Source organism: Lytechinus variegatus, chromosome 11 (genome assembly GCF_018143015.1).
Source record: "Lytechinus variegatus isolate NC3 chromosome 11, Lvar_3.0, whole genome shotgun sequence".
Lineage (NCBI taxonomy): Eukaryota > Metazoa > Echinodermata > Echinoidea > Temnopleuroida > Toxopneustidae > Lytechinus > Lytechinus variegatus.
The window spans coordinates 24636619-24655920 of NC_054750.1; the positions used below are offsets into that span (position 1 = coordinate 24636619).

Here is a 19302-nt window from a genome sequence, read left to right on the forward strand (position 1 = left end):
CTAACCTCTTTGCTTGCTTTCTCAAGTAAATTGAATGTCTTCTGAGCCAGGATGTTTCTGACTTTGAAGGGCAAAATCCTGGTCCCTCACACAACCCAATGTCCAAAAGTCAAATGCACTGTCATGTTGCTATGTAAGTGTACACATTGACTAAGGGAGTGCTAGATACAAATATGTTAATCAGGTAGTGCAATAGTGAAAGTATATATACAAAAACGTGCTAAATCACTTCTGCGCTAATTTTGGTGCGCTAATTTATAACTTTAGATGTACTTTCATCACACATAATATGCAAATTTCATAAATTTCCACTGCCCGGATTTTTGAGGACTTTTACTATGTTGTTTAATGAGCCTTCCTGGAAAGCATTTCAGTGGAATATCCCATGTTGCAATTAGTGGTGGGTTACCCCCTCCCCTATTCTGGCTAGATTGACTGGACTATAATTCCAATTAGACCGACTGGTATATGGGCAATAATTGTCATTATTGTTGTTAATATTTTTTTTTAGAGCAAGAGACAGAGTCATGAACTTATATAATTGACATAAGGTAAAAGTAATCAAATAATGGTAAATTTCATTTTTATCACTTGTTCGAAATATAAACAATGAAAGCTTTAAGTCGAATTTACATAACTTTTCCTGAAATCGAGAAAAGATGTCCGAATTTACATAACTTTTCTTGAGATCGAGAAAAGATGGTTCTTTGGGATTCAATCACCTATGCAATAAAGAGTCACTAGATATCCGGGAAGATAAACCAATCAAAATTCATTCAACGTTCTCTCGAGATGAATATTTGTATTTTAGTTCACTCGGATAGGAGCCATCACCATAGAGGACTAACCTTTTTTATTCTCTTCTTTTCTGAATCTACTCCTGCGATTTAGATAACTCAGTTACATACCTCGAGGAAGGCCAATCACTTACTATAAGCACAGAATCTAGCACAAGAGGATTCTACAATACAACCCTGTTGAAAGCAAATACTACAAATGGGTTTCGAATTGTGTTTCATCGTTTGTATCTTAAGTCTTATGATGATGAAATCCGAATAGGGACAGGGAACGATCCATCTGATCCCGAGTCTATTGTTACTACTGTCCATAGATATGCATACTACGCGGAAGATGTATACATAGATACCCACAAAATGTGGGTTGTTGTTTTAGGATCGAAACAGAACAGTTATATTAATCTGAAAATAAGCGTTACTGCCATTGATTCTCTTAGTGAGTATTTGAACTTCATTTAATTCTAATATTAAATGTTTTGTTGTTTCAGTTTTTTATTACGATTTTTAATCATGACATTTGCATTAGAGCCGATATGTAATAAGAATTTCATTACATTTTTACGCCATGAATGTCAGACCAGACTCAAACAAAATCAAAATGTTACCATACTGCAAGAATGAGAAATATTATAATGTGGCATGGTATTACGATAATGTATAAACTAACACATTGGTAATAATTTGTAATCATTATTATTATTATTATTATGGTTTGCAAACTCATTGAGTAATACATACATGTACATTGTGGTTAGCATCAGTTTAAGATTTATTTTTCTTTAATTTCAGATTTCTTTCCTTGTAGATCGTCTTCCATGAACGTGTCAGTGACGTTGACTTGTGACGGATATTACGACTGCGATAATTATGAAGACGAATCATCATGCAGTAAGAAATACAATAATGTGTCTTTACATTATGATTGATCTGCACTCTAAAAACACTGAGTAAATTTTACCCAATAATTTGGTAGAAAAAGAACATACATGATTGCCCAGGGTAGTTTTTGCCCCATATTTGCTAATTTCAACGCAAAATTGCGTAAAATTTACAAAATATTGGGTATATATTTTTACCTAACCAACACGCACGTTCCCATTTTACCCAATATTGGGTAAAACTTTTTTTTAAGAGTGTGATAGTAAACGCATACACCCCACTAACAAAACACATTCACACATTCCCCCCACACCGACATTTTTTATTTATCCTGCACTGCGTTTACACGATGTCACAGCTCGCAGTGCAGAATCGGCTCGCGTGGCAAAAACCTGAATGATACGATCACCAACAATTTACTAGTACGTCATATAAAGTTATAAAGCCAACGCTGGGTCCTTGCCATTCCATATACGTCAATACCGTAATTGTTATTAGTATGATCACCATTATTAATATGATTGTTATTATTATTGTTATTTGTTATTATTGTTAGATTTCTCGGTTTCGTTTATTCTGTGATACACTTTATTCACGACCCTTGTGCAAATGAACTGCACCCATAAGCATATTCTTTATGTACCCTTTCACCCCAAGAACAAAAGTACAACGTGGTGCACCTCATACTCTTAAAAAAACTATTCTGAAACAAATAGAGATCACGTCAAGAAGTTTATTTTCTTATTTTTTATGTCTCGCACAACTTTTCTTCTCAATAACCTCTTCGAAATTTGATTTGGGTAACTAAACAAGCATAAAGCAAAACAATCTCAGTAATACCAAATGCAAAATAAAAAAGGTATAGATTTTCTTTATGGATAACTCTTCAGTAACGTACAAGACGTAACTAAACAATATGATTTAAAAGATGATTTTATTTTAATTGTGATCACAAACAGAACCATCTACGCCAGAGGAATAGTGTTGTGTATTGTATTTTTTTTATTTGGTACACTATTTTGAAATTCAATATGCGCATGCGCTCACATCTTAATCCAATTTGATAAAACGTTCACCAGCGCAAACATCTCTCGAAAAAAACTGTATTTTTTTATTTGGTACACTATTTTTAATATTTTTTTCCACAGAATATCCCACAAGCTATCTTCAGACAGGCGAATATTTTATCTACGTCAACAACATCACACGCAAAAGATTATACAATGCCCACTTGTTTCAAACAAATGTTACGAATGGATTTCAAATTATATTCAGAGATCTATATCTCTATTATGACGAACAAATCCAGATAGGGAATGGTACTGATCCGTCTGATCTACAGTCTGTCATCACAACCATCAATGGATATAGACATTGCTGTCCCAGTGATGTTTACGTAGAGACCAGTGATATGTGGATTGCTATCATAGGAGGCATGGAATACCCCCTGCTTGAACTGAATGCTGAGATAATATCTACTGATCTTTCAAGTGAGCGATTTTAAAACTATAACATTTTATGTTGATTTTCACTGATTTACTTATATCATGAACGGCTTGTATATGTAGGGGAAGGCGGGGTAAGTTGAGCATAGGGGCAAGTTGAGCCACCAGCCCCAGGCCAATAATGAATGAGTCAGATATCGTGGTGTTGTCATGTATTGATGACCCATAGCATAACCCCTTATAACCCCATCACATTGTTTTCCACTTTGAAACAAAAAGTAGTTTTTTAGAGCGGAAAGTATGAATTTCAGCCAAAAAAAGTAAAAAAAAGAGTGTGAAATAGATAAGTGCTTCACACACACACACACGTATTTAAATATAATAAAGACATGATAACAACAATGTTAGTCCAGGTGTGGATCTTCATTCTTGTCATAGTCTTTTATATGATGGATGCATAATAAATGTGTGGATACAAAATTATCGCACTAAGTTTGGACTGGGGTAAGTTGAGCCAAACAGCATGGGGCAAGTTGAGCCATGGTAATTCTTATGGTAATGTATCTTAAAAAACAAACCATAAAAATCGATTGAAATGCAGGCTGAAAGGAGCAAATTTACATGACTGCTCTTTTACTTTTAAAGGATGTTAGTATTTATAGAGAATTAGCAAGTGAAAAGACTTTAAACAAAAAAAATGACATGCTGGTTCTCCCCCATACATTTTGTACGTAGTTTTTGTGGTTCAACTTACCCCAGACGGTGGCACAACTTACCCCATATATGGGGCAAGTTGAGCCATTTGACATCGTTTTTTTCAAAGGTCACGATGACTTTCAGTGTGGGGGTAGAAAGTTATATGTAGGTGAAAAACATTTCCCAAGAATCACATTTAAAGGCAAGGTACTCATTTCTACAATAGTACTAGTCATATAAATTCTAGAATACAAAATGCAAAAAGTGTCACAACTTACCCCCGCCTTCCCCTACCACCTATTTTATTAATTCAAATATGGTTAACAGCGTTGTTTGATTTTAGTATTAATTGCTAAAACCGTGAACGATGCTTTATACATTCTTAAAGATTTGAAATTTATTGTAACAATAAAAGCATAAGCAGAGGCTCCTAGTAGATCAGGCTGAATAAAACTTTATACAAATGTATGAATGCTTATTTATTGCTTATGTCATATTTTCATAGCTCTCTATAGATGTTCGATTTCTGACAAACTTTTTCCATCATCCACCCTTTGCGATGGATTTTATCACTGCGATAATTTCGAGGATGAATTAGCATGCAGTAAGTATGTCAAGAGTAATTATTCAGTTCTGTACCGCAAATGATAAGACCTTGGCACTGCCATTTATGGACAATGCTGTAAAAGAAACCACCACTTCCCTTCCTCCTGTAATATTTTGAATCTTATGGTACAATCTAAAAACAAATCAGTCAAAAATGACTAGTTAATACGGTCAGCTGGGTGCAACTCTTATTCTACGTTATATTTGACTATTTTCTAGTCATATTTTACAAGAACAGAGTTATTTTTTACTAGAATATATGTCAGAAATGTGAATATCAGGGATCGTCATATCAGTTGCTCCCAGTTGACTCCTGATCTAGTCAATTTGACTGATCTGTTTTAAGAGTTTAGATGAAGTTAAACTTTGTGGATGGCTGATGTGCACTTTATTAATGCACCATTCCGAAGACACTTCCTTTTCTTCACATATATGAATAGAGTTTCTTACCTTCAAACATTAATAGTCCTTGTAGCTCCCAATCACGTAGATACTTGAGGACTCCTTCCATTTTTGTCACAAATATTTTGAGCGAGTTCGAGCAGAATGCCCAAATTGCATGAAATTCAATATGCGCATGCGCTCACATCTTAATCCACTTTGAACAAGCGCAAACACCTCCCACCCAAAAAAAAAAAATAAATTAAAAAAAATGGCGGCAGTACATGCACATTTGATCAGCTGTGATTAAACTGATTAAACTTTTACCTACAAATTATCAGTTATCTCGATTGATCTGATTGGGAAAGCCGAAATACTATATTTAATCTATGTTTGTCGCAAAGTAATCAGCAAGATTAAAAATAAGGATATTATTCATCTGGCCCTTCACTTAAATCTCTTCATTGGCTCCCAGTAAAGAAGAGAATTGTCTTTAAATTACTTCTTTTTGTCTTCAAAGCCTTTAATAACCAGATGCCAAAATATATCAAAGATAGCCTTTCTTCCCATAGACCAACTCGCCCTAATCTCCGTTCATCTAAAGACCCATATTTGCTTGCCATACCCAAAACTCGTACAAAATCAGGTGATATTCGCACATTTAGTGTTACTGCTTCTAAAGAATGGAACAACATACCCACTTTCATTAAATCATCAAACTCTTCAGATCAATTCAAGAAACTTCTAAAAACATACCTCTTTTCCGATTAATTTCTTTTGAATGTATTTTTATTGTAATTATTATGTACTCTTGTTTTAAACTCGTTTGTAAACGCTGTGATATAGTTAACTATGGAGAGCGTACTAAATGCTAGTTAATATTATTATTATTCAGCAAACCTTTACCCCACGCAAGACTAAAAAATAATGATCGACATTTAATTGATAAACAATGAGTGATTTTTAATCCACATTTTTTAATACATGTTGATCAGTGTGCAGCATTTTCTGTGGTGAATTTAACCTTTAAAATGTTTGTTCAACTTGCTCTTATTTCTTTATTTCTGCATCAAAGATCGTATTGCACGTTTTATTAATCGGAAATCAGGCGAGAGTCGTTGATCACGAACCACCGTACATCTTGATGGTAGAGATTAGTGGCAGCATCCATATATACGTGTGCGTGTGAGTGTGTGTGTATGTGTATGTTGAAAGAAATTAGATGAATTCAAACAACTTGAGGCCATTCTCTTGTAAATAATAAACAATGAAAGAAATGAAAACGAGAGAATAATAGATGCGGAGCTTTATTCAAGGTCTCTCAGAGCTGTCATCCATTCTTAATCAAAGGTTGAGAAAGTGCATCCGCTTGGAATCGAACCCTGGTTCCTGGCTCTAAACGGAGAACCTTCAATTGTTTCACCAAAATCGTGATGGTACCCCTTGTAAATTTCGTCAAAAATGGAGATTTTTTTCGTTTTTCCCCAAATTCGGTCACAACGTAGAAAGCGGATGGGGCTTCCCAAATATGACTTCATCCATGCATGACGTAACACTTAATTCAAAGGAAAAAGTGTGTTTGTGTGCGTGGGATGGTATGTGTGTATGAATATTAATGAATATTAGTTCTTATATAATATTAGGTTCACATAGAGGATCGGGGCTGAGTGTAGTGTTTGTCTCACCTGCATTAGGAACCGCTATTACGACGGCGTCAACATCAAATCTGAACCGAAGGTTAAGTTTTTTGAAATGACAGCATAACTTGGATAGTATATGGATCTAGTTCATGAATCTTGGACATAAACTTAATCAAGTATTATCAAAAATCCTGCACGAATTTCAGGTCACATGGCTAAGATCAAATGTCATTTAGGGTCAATAAACCTAGACCGGGTTGGGGGTGTTAATGTCGAAATTTTAACCTAAAGCGTTAAGTTTTTGAAAAATCATCATATCTTAAAAAGTATATAGACCTAGTTCATGAACCTAGCCATAAGGGTGATCAAATATTGTTGTCTGAGTTTTAAGTGACATGACCAAGATCAAAAGTCATTTAGGTTCAATGAACTTTGACCAAGTTGGGGGTATTTGTTGAAAGTTTATTGATCTGATTAAAGAAACTTATACATAAGAGTAATCAAGTACCATTGAACATCATGGGCGAGTTTCAGGTCACATGACCAAGGTCAAAGGTCATTTAAGATCAATGTACTTGTGGGGGTATTTGTTGTATTACCATAACTCCGATATTGTATTGGTCTAGTTCATAAAACTTGGACATGAGAGTAATCAAGTATCACTGAATATCCTGTGCGAGTTAAAGGCCACCATGTTGGAGGTAATTATTAAATTGCTGCCATAACCTTCAAAGTTTATAGATATAGTTTATGAATTGTAGACAATGGGGTAATCAAGTATCACTGAAAAGTCCTAGGTCACATGATCATCAAGGTCATGTCATGTTAGGGTAAAAGAACGTAGTATTGCTTCATTATGAATGTTTTTTGTGAATAATTATTTTATGGTAGTTTTCAAAGTCAGCACATCTGTAATGAATCGCATAATGCAGGTGAGAATGCCAAGGGCGCTCCACTTGTCTTAGTATAAAAGTATATTTTCTAAAGGCATTTCACTCCATCATTATTATTCAGCCCCCCCCCACCAGTTGCTCGCGTACAACAAGCTAATTAGGCATTGTGCATTAATAAGTAACACATATTGATTTCTATTTCAGTATGGAAGACTTAAAAAATATATCCAACGAAAATTAGAAGTGCTACGTTCAACTCGCAGTAATAAAATAGGTCTTTTTCAAAATTGCAATTTGATCATAAATTACTCTTGATTCTTTTCCACTTGTAAAGGTTTTTCCGAGTGGGTAGTAAATTATAAAGTAAACTGAATTAACGAAGTCTATTATCGTCAATCTCTTTAATCAAATGTCCGAAAACATGTGACCAAACAATAAAACTCAAAATTTACATATGGTAATCTATTGCATAACAAAATCAGTCTGTAACATTGCTTACTGCTTAAATCATATACGTTCTTTGTTAATAACAACGGTAAATAACGTAAGACTTCTGCTATAAATATTTATAACATTCTGTAGCCATGCATTTGGTACTTATTGTAATTTACTATAAAAAATCACTTTATTTTTTTCTAGTGAAAAATTTGATATAATTTTTTTCCAATCCTGAATGATCCATTGTCAAAAATATCACTTAAGAACAAAATGCCAATTTTGATCCAATAGCACACTTCTATCAATTTTTTTTTTAATCAAACGATGAAAATTTTCCTGCTTTATTATCATTATTTATATCATGTCGTTCGATATGTGACCTTATTAACATCCATGTATATGGAATTCACCATATTATTTTGGTATCATTTTTGTTTTCATCGTCTTTTTCATTTCGTTATCATTATCACAATTAAAGAAAAGATTTAACTAGCTAATTGGTTTAACCAAAAATGTCCTATTTCTCTAAAAGGGGAGATAGTGTCATTGACGGAATAAAAAAAAGAAATACGTGACCATTTTAATCTTTAAAAAATGGCAGTAATATTGGTGACTCCACATACATAACGATTTGATAACACCACTTTTTTCTTAATAATTCCCCAAATGAAATTGAAAAAGTTTTTCTCAATTCATTAAAAATTATCAGATATGGACTTCAATAATCAAATAAATAACTTGACTCAGTGCTAATGACTTAAGTAGAGTAGCTTTTCCATATTAGTCAAATTTCCTCTTTTCCACTATCGAAGAATATTGTAATTTTGATTATTTATTTACCCAATCATTTTTTTAGGTGAGATTCGTTTTGCATACCAATATAATGACCCAAATAATTCACGGGTTTGCCAACCGATGACAAATTATGTTTAGAATTATCCCACTTGGAGGATGACTCGCCAATCTAAATCATATTATTCATTTTATTTAACTTTGGGTCGACCACTTAGCCAAAAATAATTAATTCTTCAACAAGAGAAAAAAGGATCAAGGACAAGAAATAGTATCGTCTACGTATTGTAGTAATTTGATTTTCATATTGAGTTTCTCTGTTTTAAATGACTTTACTTCTTTTTTCTGATTTTGTTGTTTATTAGTTTGACTAATAAAGAAGGACGGGAAGAGGGCACCCATGTCTAATACCCCGTTTGGCATGAAATGATTCAAAAATTCCACCCATTAATTGCAACACTGCTTTTTATATTTGTACAGAAAACTTTTACCCAACGTCGAAAATAAAACGAACCGAAATTTTGTTTCTCTAAGCATAAAAACAGTAAATCTAAGTTGAGACAACCAAATGGTATGGTAAACTCAATTTATATTATAGCCCCACTTCTTATCTATATAAAATGTGGTGAGCAAACGTTACGTTATTTGTCGCCAGTCAGCCTTTTATTAACACGTATCCTATTTGATTTGTATGAATTATATGACAATATACAGTGAGTATCAAAAAAAGTTTACACTTTGAAAAAGCCCTGGGAATTATATAATTTGCATCATGTGGGTAATTTTTTCCACATACATTATTGGGTTTGGGTCTCATCTATCCAATGAAATTAAAAGTTTTGACCGAATGTTACACTGGGTTGAGCACTGCCATTTTTGTAAAGCTCGCAGAAATGTGTTTGCGCAGAAATGCTCGTTTAAACGCTGTATCAAGGGGGAAAGGGTGAAATTAAAGTTACCCTGCGAAACATTTCTCATGCGTTTCCCTTGCACTTTTAGTCTTTTAAAATAATATAAAGGATACATTTAAGCATTTGTAACAATTTTGCCACCCAAATCTAAATTTCATCACTTAGTAAGCACAACCTTTACCGTTTTATGCCAGCCGGATCTGAGGACAAAACTGAATCTGAACAAAAGCTTATATCAGACATCTCCAGCAATTTTTCACTAAGTTTTTATCATTTAAAGTGGGTTTACATTTCGTTTTTCATTTAATACTTGTTTCTCCACACCTTTCCCAAGCTTGACAATAATTAACAAAATAAAAATTAAGCCTAAGCCATTTCATGTAAATCACAGCTCAGTGTAAAGCAAATATCGTCACGATGGCCTTGGTGTGAGGGTGGGTGGGTGGGGTGCAATGCACTCTTCGAAGTGTTTTGGGCAAGGAAACAAGTTTAAAAGGGTAGAAGATATCTTTAAATCATGTTTACTAGCTAAATTCCACGTGTTCTTCATGATTAAGGTCTACTTTTATTCGCATAACTATTTCAAAGTTCTGCCCAAATCATTTTTCATTAACTTTTCAAAAGTGAGTGGTGCTCACTCAAGCGGAGATATTTTTCGACAGTTATATCGTCATTCGCTTAAATGGATCTGTGCCAATGTTAAAATGTGGAAAAATCTTCAGGATATTTCAAATGTAGGATTTTACAGGATTTTTTTCTAAGTGGAAACCTTTTTTTGGATACGCACTGTATATGACAGTGAACGCAAGGGGTGGAAGATTTCCCAAAATTACTTTTACATAGGTTCGTTGAGATTTTGGTATATATAACGTTTTCATTTTTATCTAAACGTACTGCTAACATAATTTCAAGGCATGTACTTAAGGAAAGGAACAAGACCCAGGGGGCACTTTTATTCACGAGTGGATACCATGCGCGACCATGGGGTCTCGAAAAGCACCCTAAACAAGTAATTTCCATATTCTTAAAATGCACCCCTTAACAAATATTGGCGTGTGTAACCCTACCCTTAACAAGTATTGGAAACAAACGATACTCTTGGCAAATATTCCCTGAAATGAACCCCTAAACAAGTACAGGAATGTTTTATTGTTACGGGTCCTTCGGTCGTCGGCTTTACCTTCTTTGGTTTAGTACGACCCCACCTTCTACACCTCGCGCTAATCGGACTCTAAACACGAAGTGTTGGGGCAAAAAGGACATCCTTTATAAAATATTTAAATTTTGTTTTATCATCCCCGCAAAGTCGACCCTAAACACGTAATTTTCTTAGCGAAATAGATACCCTTTTTCATTATTTTTGTGTTTTTGACATCCTTATCACGTTACGTACGTAACGTGCCCTATCGTGAAAAGGACATCCTTTTTACGTGTTTTTTGGGTCGCGCATGGTATCCACTCGTCAATGTACAAGTGCCCCCCCCCCCGGAACAGAATTACTCCATCGTATATCAAATCAATGGGTGATTTCAAGTTCAGTGTTGACCTATGGGTGTTGGTGTTACATGTAGGTCAATTGTTTCACGACTGTAAAGTGTCGATAACTTAAAAGGCAGATTGACCCATACTATAGTTATCTTGCCGAGCTTGATCAAATAGGCTCCACATTTGACTTGATTGGTCCGTAAAGAGTTTTCAATTTGCAGTATGATCCGAGTGTCCCATGAGTGCGAGCCTCGTTCACATCTGAAGATATATAACGGATCATTGATGTAAGATTATCTATTTTTTAACTATAGATCACTCAGAAAGGTTTTTAGCCGCTGGCCAATTTACTTTCATCACCCCTTATTTCGTGGACAGCGGGCATTTTGGAATATCAGTTCTACGCACAAACGCTACCGCTCTATTTCGACTCGAGTTCCAGGAGGATCATTATCAACGCTATGATGAAACAATTCTAATAGGAACCGGAAATGACGTCAAATCAGCCATTAGAACATTCTATGGACATTCTTCTTACCATCATGATATATACGTACGGCCAAATGTTATTTGGATTGCTGTTGTCGGTCATAAGGACTACACCTACTATGACTATAATTACGGCAACAGCGAGATCAACATTAAGGTCACTGCCATTGACAGGTCTAGTAAGTATTTATGTTTATTAGTATTTACTATTAGAATAGTTGTAAAATCATGATTAGCTTTGATGCTTTGCTATTTTCTAATAAATCTTATTCTAAAATAATTGTGGTCTGCTGTTTAAGAATATGATCTTCATTCTATTCCTAGTTCAAGTTCTCTAAGCCACTGAAGATCGTTATTGTCATGGATGAATTTTTGGTTACATGAATTAAGTTCATATTTTCAATAATAATTCAGCACTAATACTTGTATTCATATTCGTAAATTGATTTTAAGTGATGTCCAGTAAAGTGATGTCCGTTTTCGTCTAATTATATTCACAAGATACTTACAGGAATGCGGAGTGACTGGCTTCGATTTCCCAAAAAAATTACAGTACGAATCTCAAAATAATTTTCAGCAAATGTTTCAAATAGTAATACGTCTCAAATATAGATATTCATAAATTTATCCCAGATGTGATGTCCAATTTGCCCCTAATTACATTCACAACAGATTTACAGGAATGCGGAATGACTGGCCTGTTTTTCTCAAACAATGACCGATGCGATGAAGTCCTCACGTGCCCAGACTTTGCCGATGAAAAAGCGTGCAGTAAGATTTCCTTTTATTTTTTTTTAGTTTTTAAGAGATACCTTACTGTCTACAAACAATCGATTCATTATACGGGTCAATTTGTTGGGCCATTCTTGTGTGACCATTCTAAATGCTAGTTCCGTTATGTAAGGTTGAAATATAAAAAAAACCTGTAAAAATTTATTCGTGGAAATTTCAGAGATAAAATGTTCGAAGTAATATGACAGTCTGAGGAAGAAAGGTTATCAAAATAACTCTCTAACCACCTTACCAATCTGCACTTTTTCCTAACTTGACCTCTTAACAATATATTAACCCCCATATACCTCCACAACCTTTGCCCTGGCCATTTTCATTTGTGATATTTTCTTCCGCTCCTATTTATACTTTTATTCATCTTTACCACTTATAAGAATTTTTGTTGAACTTGTACAGCTCAGTATGTCCCATATTATTAGTTCAATAGATATGATATACAAACAATATATTCATTAGTTTTACCAATATTCAATCTAGAAATTTCATTAGCGACGTATGTTAATTATTCCCGGTAGTGATTTTACGACAATTTTGTGAATTGTCTCTTACGGATTCTTCTATGCCCTCATTCATAGGCGACGGAAGCGGGGGGGACGTGTCCCCCCTAAATTTGAGGAGGGGGGGACGTTCCCCCCTAAATTTGTTGTTGATGAACTTTTTTTTTTTTTTTGCTTGTCAAAATTATTTTCTACGTCCCCCCTAAAATTTTGGGGTTGAGACCCTTTTTTTTTTTTTTTTTTTTCTTGTCAAATTTTTTGTTATTGTCCCCTCCTAAAATTTTTGGCTTCCGCCGCCAATGCCCTCATTTATACCGTAATTTTTTTTGTTATCTGCGTTTTCTTTTTCAACACTCCCATACTTTCAGATGTCTTATGTATTTTTATGTATTAGATTTTTTTTTAAATTGCCAAAAATACTTGCCTCTAAGACGATATTAATAATGATTTCCGTACAGATTTTGTACAGAAGGGGCAAAACATTCTTAATAATTGTTATAAGCATATGCTTCATGATTATTACTTAAATCTTATTTTATATGATTACAATGATGATGATTATTATCATTATCAATATCAATATTATTGTATTATTATTATTGTATTACAATCATATTATGATCATCATTGGTAGGAGTAAGATAGTTTCGCTGTCTCTGCTATAATTGTCAATATCACTACCAATTATCAGTTATAGTGTTATCATTATTTTTATCTTTATTTCATTTCGTTCGTCTCGAGAGGAGACTAATTGAGATCCCGCCTTCCACATATGCGCGCTCATTATCGCTTCATCGCAAAATAGCAAGTTCAAGCACATGTTGCACTCTCCAGAAAAAATAACAATCTTCCGAAATATGACACATCTTTACTGAACGGACTATTCATATCTATATTCAGTAGTTACCTAAAGCAAGGTGATAATTTCTTGCATTTGGAATCGTATTTTGCGGTTTTCAATGAGTCCGAGCAAGTCTCGTGATCAGGAGTTGGCTGATTTCAGCGGGTCTCCGAGCGTACTAGGAACCTCTTCGGGCCCCAAAACTCCGGCGGCGTTGCTGCACTATGGGTCTAATCGCCCCGCTATGTGAATGAATGAATGTTTATGGCATGGAGGGCACGTCATACCCCGCGAGCCTATCCACCTCAAAATGATCATAAGTAATGAGCCCAACTCTTCCATGAGCGGAAAGAAGACCGATAAACGATCTGTCACGAAAATGTAGAAAGGAAACAATTAAAACAATGCTTCAGAATGCAATAGCGGATCTTCAGATGCAACTCAAAGTTAATAAAAAGAGGAGCAGTCCTTCCAGCCACGGATGAAAATGAACACATAGCTGGTGTTGACAGTCGTTTAAGTAAATTTGAATCCATGCTTAGCCGTGTCATATTGGTGCTCTCCCACTGCCAGCGGAGATTATGACCAACGTTACGCTGACCAATCCGTATCAGTCATGACAATCCAGGCCAGTTGATTTGATTACGATGAGTTTTCATCTACACACTGTACTTCTCAGGAGAATGAAATGGATACGGTTCAAGAATCCACATTGCCAAAAATTATCCGCACGTTCGAACTGCTAAGTTTTTGTCTCACCTGCGAAGCAAAGTGAGACTATAGGCGCCGCTTTTCCGACGGCGGCGGCGTCAACATCAAATCTTAACCTGAGGTTAAGTTTATGAAATGACGTCATAACTTAGAAAGTATATGGACCTAGTTAATAAAACTTAGCCATAAGGTTAATCAAGTATTACTAAACATCCTATTAGAGTTTCATGTCACATGACCAAGGTCAAAGGTCATTTAGGGTCAATGAACTTAGACCATGTTGGAGGAATCAACATCGAAATCTTAACCTGAGGTTAAGTTTTTGAAATGTCATCATAACTTAGAAAATATATAGACCTAGTTCATGAAACTTGGACATAAGGTTAATCAAGTATCACTGAACATCCTGCATGAGTTTCACGTCACATGACCAAGGTCAAAGGTCATTTAGGGTCAATGAACTTTGGCCGAATTGGGGATATCTGTTGAATTCCCATCATAACTTTGAAAGTTTATGGATCTGATTCATGAAACTTAGACATAATAATAATCAAGCATCACTAAAAAATTTGTGCAAGTTTCAGGTCTCATGATTAAGGTCAAAGGTCATTTAGGGTCAATGAACTTTGGCCGAATCGGGAGTATTTGTTGAATTACCATCATAACTTTGAAAGTTTATTGGTCTAGTTCATTAAACTTGGACATTAGAGTAATCAAGTATCACTGAACATCCTGTGTGCGTTTCAGGTCACATGACCAAGGTCAAAGGTCAATAAACTTTGGCCGAATTGGGTGTATCTGTTGAATTACCATCATAACTTTGAAAGTTTATGGATCTGATTCATGAAACTTGTACATAAGAGTTATCAAGTATCACTGAACATCCTGTTCGAGTTTCAGGTCACATGATTAAGGTCAAAGGTCATGTAAGGTCAATGAACTTTGGCGATGTTGGGGTTTATTCTTGAATAACCATCACATCTCTGTAAGTTTATTGGTCTAGTTCATAAAAAGTGGACATAAGAGTAACGATGTATCACTGAACATCTTGTGCGAGTTAGAGTAGTATTTAAGTGAGCACTGCTGCTATATTGAACCGCGTGATGCAGGTGAGACGGCCAGAGGCATTCCACTTGTTTTCTTTTAGCTTTAAATAATTTATTCTTCTTTGTAATGTCATTCTTAATGTTGGTATTATTATTATGATTATTGTTATTTGTATTATCATTACAATTCTTCTCATATTCAACAGGTCATCCATCAATTTTTCTGCTGGAAAACGAAAATTATACAATTGCATTTTCCGATATCAAAGAACGGATCTACAATGTATCACTTTTTAAGACCAACGCCTCGAATGGATTTCGATTAAGGTTTTTGGATATCTACCTCAATTGCTTTAATTATTATGATAATAGAGAATGCGACGATGCTATCATTCAGATAGGCACCGGATATAGTAGTGCTGACAGACAATCAATTGTGAAAACAATTCGTGCTTTCACTTATTCCGAAGACGATATTTACGTGGGATCCAGTGAGATGTGGATATCAATCAGCGATGTTTGGAGATATGTCAGGTATGGCTCAAAGTACTTTACCGGCCATGGCGAAATTGAAGTGAGCACTGTCAGGTTGAATAGTAAGTATCGGAGGTTTAACTGATTTTTTTATAACACAAATAAACAGTCAAGTCAATAAATGTTGCGAAACGGTTTATAGGATATTTAAATTCTGAAGGGGGGGGGGTATGCAAACAAGGGTTAGAAATTAAAACAAATCTTCTTATATGTGAGGAAAATCGAAGATGCAGAATAAGCTGTGATGGACGTTGGGAATCGATGTGTGGAAAGAAAATTGACTAAGAAAATAGAAGAAAATAAACATAGTTATCTTTTCAATTTTCAAGATTGAGTTATTCTTCTCCTTTTAACTTTCATTTTATAATTGTTTTCTGTTTGATTTTAAAAAGTTCCGTTCCCCCGCTCATTGACAGATTTTAACAGATTTTTTTATATGTTAAAGCCAGTTTCTTCACTAGACTCACTGCAAGCGCCTGTTTGGAAAAAAGAAAAAGCAAAGCCTTCCATATTTCAAGGACAAGTGGACTCCAACAAAAAGTTTATTTCAATAAAAAGTGGAAATTCCAACTAGTATGACAATGGATATTTCATTAAAATCGGATGTAAAATGAGAAATTCATGACATTTAAAAATCTTAATCTTAAAACAATTGTATGCAGTGCACACCCTTGTTTGTTTGCAAACGAGGGACTGATGACGTCAACCACACAATATTTCTTCTTTTATTACATGAAATATTCTAATTTCCCCCTCATTGTCTTTTGAAAATTCTATTCCTCCTTGGACATGTGGAACGTCCATTTTAAACAATGGTTCAGTCAAGTTGGTCCTTATTGTCAAGTCTGTAAAAAAAAGACAAATGTGTATCTGAAAAAAATAGTGAGTGAGGGACATCATCGACTCTCTCATTTGCATGTCACTGAGTTGTGCTTTAGCTGTTTTGTGAAAAAGAAGCGAAACTTTGAAATATCATCACCTCTTTCGTCTTATGGAATGCACTTCTTAATTATATGAGAAATATACATGATTTGTATAAGTTTAAGACTTCCCTAAGGGTATCTGTTTAACTTTTAATGAATTCAGTGCCCAACACCCTTTACTTTCTAATTACTTTCCTTAGTTTCATCCAAGCGCATGTGTTGCTATGTGTTATGCGCTATAAAAGAACTGAATATTATTATTATTATCACTTTCTTATTTTACATCCAATTTTGATGAAACTTTCAACGTTTTGCTTGTATAATTTTCTTTATATTTTAAAATCAATATTTTTTTGGTTGGAATTTAACTTTAAGTAACATTTATCAACCCTATTGTCGTTAATAGTTTGATGTTACCTTAATCTGTATTTTGTTGTTAAATGATGTTTGTTTAATTGCAGGACGTATTTGTGAAACATTTTTCCCTTCTAAACTAAACAGGCCCTGCATTGTAAGATAATAAATAAATAAATGAAATAAAATCTCCGATTTACTAGCAAGTATTCTAGTAATAATTGCCGCTAGCAACTGTTTACGAAAATGTTTGTAATTGACTTACAGTACATGTGCATCATTTTTTTTTTTTTACAAAGGTCTCAGTTCCTGTGCCAACTCAAATCAGGTGATTTCTCAAGACGATATCTGTGACGGATTTTATCAGTGCGATGATTATTCGGATGAAATACCTTGCGGTAAGTATTCAAGAAGTACAATTTGATTTGTTAACTCACAGATCACATAGTTGATAATTTTGTGAAGGTGAAAGAAAATATAAAAAAAAATCTCCAGGACATGAATTCATTTCCATTTGGACATAAGGGATTTCCAGCCATATTTATCAATATTTGCCTTCACTTCATGCCCCCTCCTCCTTTAAAAATCACTTTTGTATTACTTTTCATAGGCCTACTTTGCAACACGTTCTACCTTTTAGATATTTTTAAAATGTTTAAATACAGATGTTATTCCTCATAACCACAACAGTGTTGAACATCAGCATTTGCCGTTTTGTCTCGCTTGTTTTTCTTTCCACTTGTCAAAAGTCCTTCACGAGACCGGCTTTCTCGTGAAATGAAATAGCTACATGTAGAATACATGGAGCCGTTAAAGAAGAAACTAGTTTGCATTTTCAAAGGTTTACGAACAATTTTCAATGTATGCTCTCGAAAATCCGAGGGACTTATGTTTGGGATCTCGCACTTTTCGTTAAAAAAACAAATTAAAAAGACAAATTCGGAGTCAAGGTTGATAATTATGGTTTTGGGCTCTATACACCGAGAAGAAAAAAAAAACGAGTGTGTCGGTCACTGCGTTGTTACGGTAACGACGTAAAATTAAGAAGAAAAAAATAAGGGAAATTCTAAAGTCATTACTATTGAAGCTTAAAAGTGCCACCCAGATGTTGAGATAATTATCTTGAGAAGTCGACATCATGAAAGCAAAATATCAGATGACGAGATCCCGGATCTCATCATGTCGACATCTTGTAGAAGAGATAATCAGATGACAAGATCCCGGATCTCGTCTGTCGACATCCTTTAGAAGAGATGATCAGATGACAAGATCTTCGATCCATGATCATGTCATCTGATCATCTCTTCTAAAAGATGTAGACATGAGGAGTTACGAGATCATGACATCTGATCATCTCTTCCACTGGATGTAGACATAACGAGATAAAAGATCTTGTCATCTGATCATCTCTTCTACAAGATGTCGACATGACGAGATCCGGGATCTTGTCATCTGATCATCTCTTCCACTGGATGTAGACAAGACGATCGGTCTTGTCAGCTGATCATCTCTTCTACAAGATGTCGACATGACGAGATCCGGGATCTTGTCATCTGATCATCTCTTCTAAAAGATGTCGACATGACGAGATCCGGGATCTTGTCATCTGATCATCTCTTCTAAAAGATGTCGACATGATGAGATCCAGGATCATGTCATCTGATCATCTCTTCTAAAAGATGTTGACATGATGAGATTCGGGCCAGTCTTTCATCTGATCATTTTTGACTGATAATGCTTGAAATAATATATAAATATGCAATGTTTATGAGTGCGATTGTTCCGATTGTACAACCCATACTTGGCTGGTTGTACGCGAGCAAATAAGAGGTACATTCGTGCACACAATGTACATACCGTCCATTGTGAACTGCTGCACGGGTCAGGCAAAGGTGACCTGATACGTCACTATAAAAATATAATTCAATGTATTGCATGTGCTTTGTGACAATGACTATGGGTGATTTCAAGTACGGTGTTGACCTTTTGGTGTTGGTGTTAGGTCAATTTTCACACGATTATAACACTAAACGTAAAATGAAGATGGTCCCAAAAAGTCACTCACAAGTTGTTCAGATGTCAATGATGTGATCTGGATCAGTTTTACAAACTCTGAATAAGTTTTGGAGCTAGGGTAAGCAATCCAAATTTC

General features: G+C 34.9%; 2 protein-coding genes across 2 annotated transcripts in view; both read left to right on the top strand.

Moving 5' to 3' along the window:
• The first annotated feature begins 51 nt into the window (after nucleotides 1-51).
• On the top strand, nucleotides 52-11790 carry LOC121423491. The gene is made up of 7 exons (XM_041618840.1): nucleotides 52-133; nucleotides 892-1233; nucleotides 1587-1685; nucleotides 2825-3166; nucleotides 4323-4421; nucleotides 11278-11631; nucleotides 11777-11790. The coding sequence occupies exons 1-7, from the start codon at nucleotides 52-54 to the stop codon at nucleotides 11788-11790; spliced, it is 1332 nt and encodes a 443-aa protein (XP_041474774.1).
• A 337-nt stretch (nucleotides 11791-12127) lies between these two features.
• Nucleotides 12128-19302, top strand: part of LOC121423798 — a 65140-nt gene continuing 57965 nt past the window's right edge. The window contains exons 1-3 of the mRNA XM_041619284.1: nucleotides 12128-12223; nucleotides 15546-15935; nucleotides 17450-17548. Coding sequence (XP_041475218.1) covers nucleotides 12142-12223; nucleotides 15546-15935; nucleotides 17450-17548 — 571 coding nt within the window. The 5' untranslated portion in view covers nucleotides 12128-12141. The remainder of the gene's footprint in view (nucleotides 12224-15545; nucleotides 15936-17449; nucleotides 17549-19302) is intronic.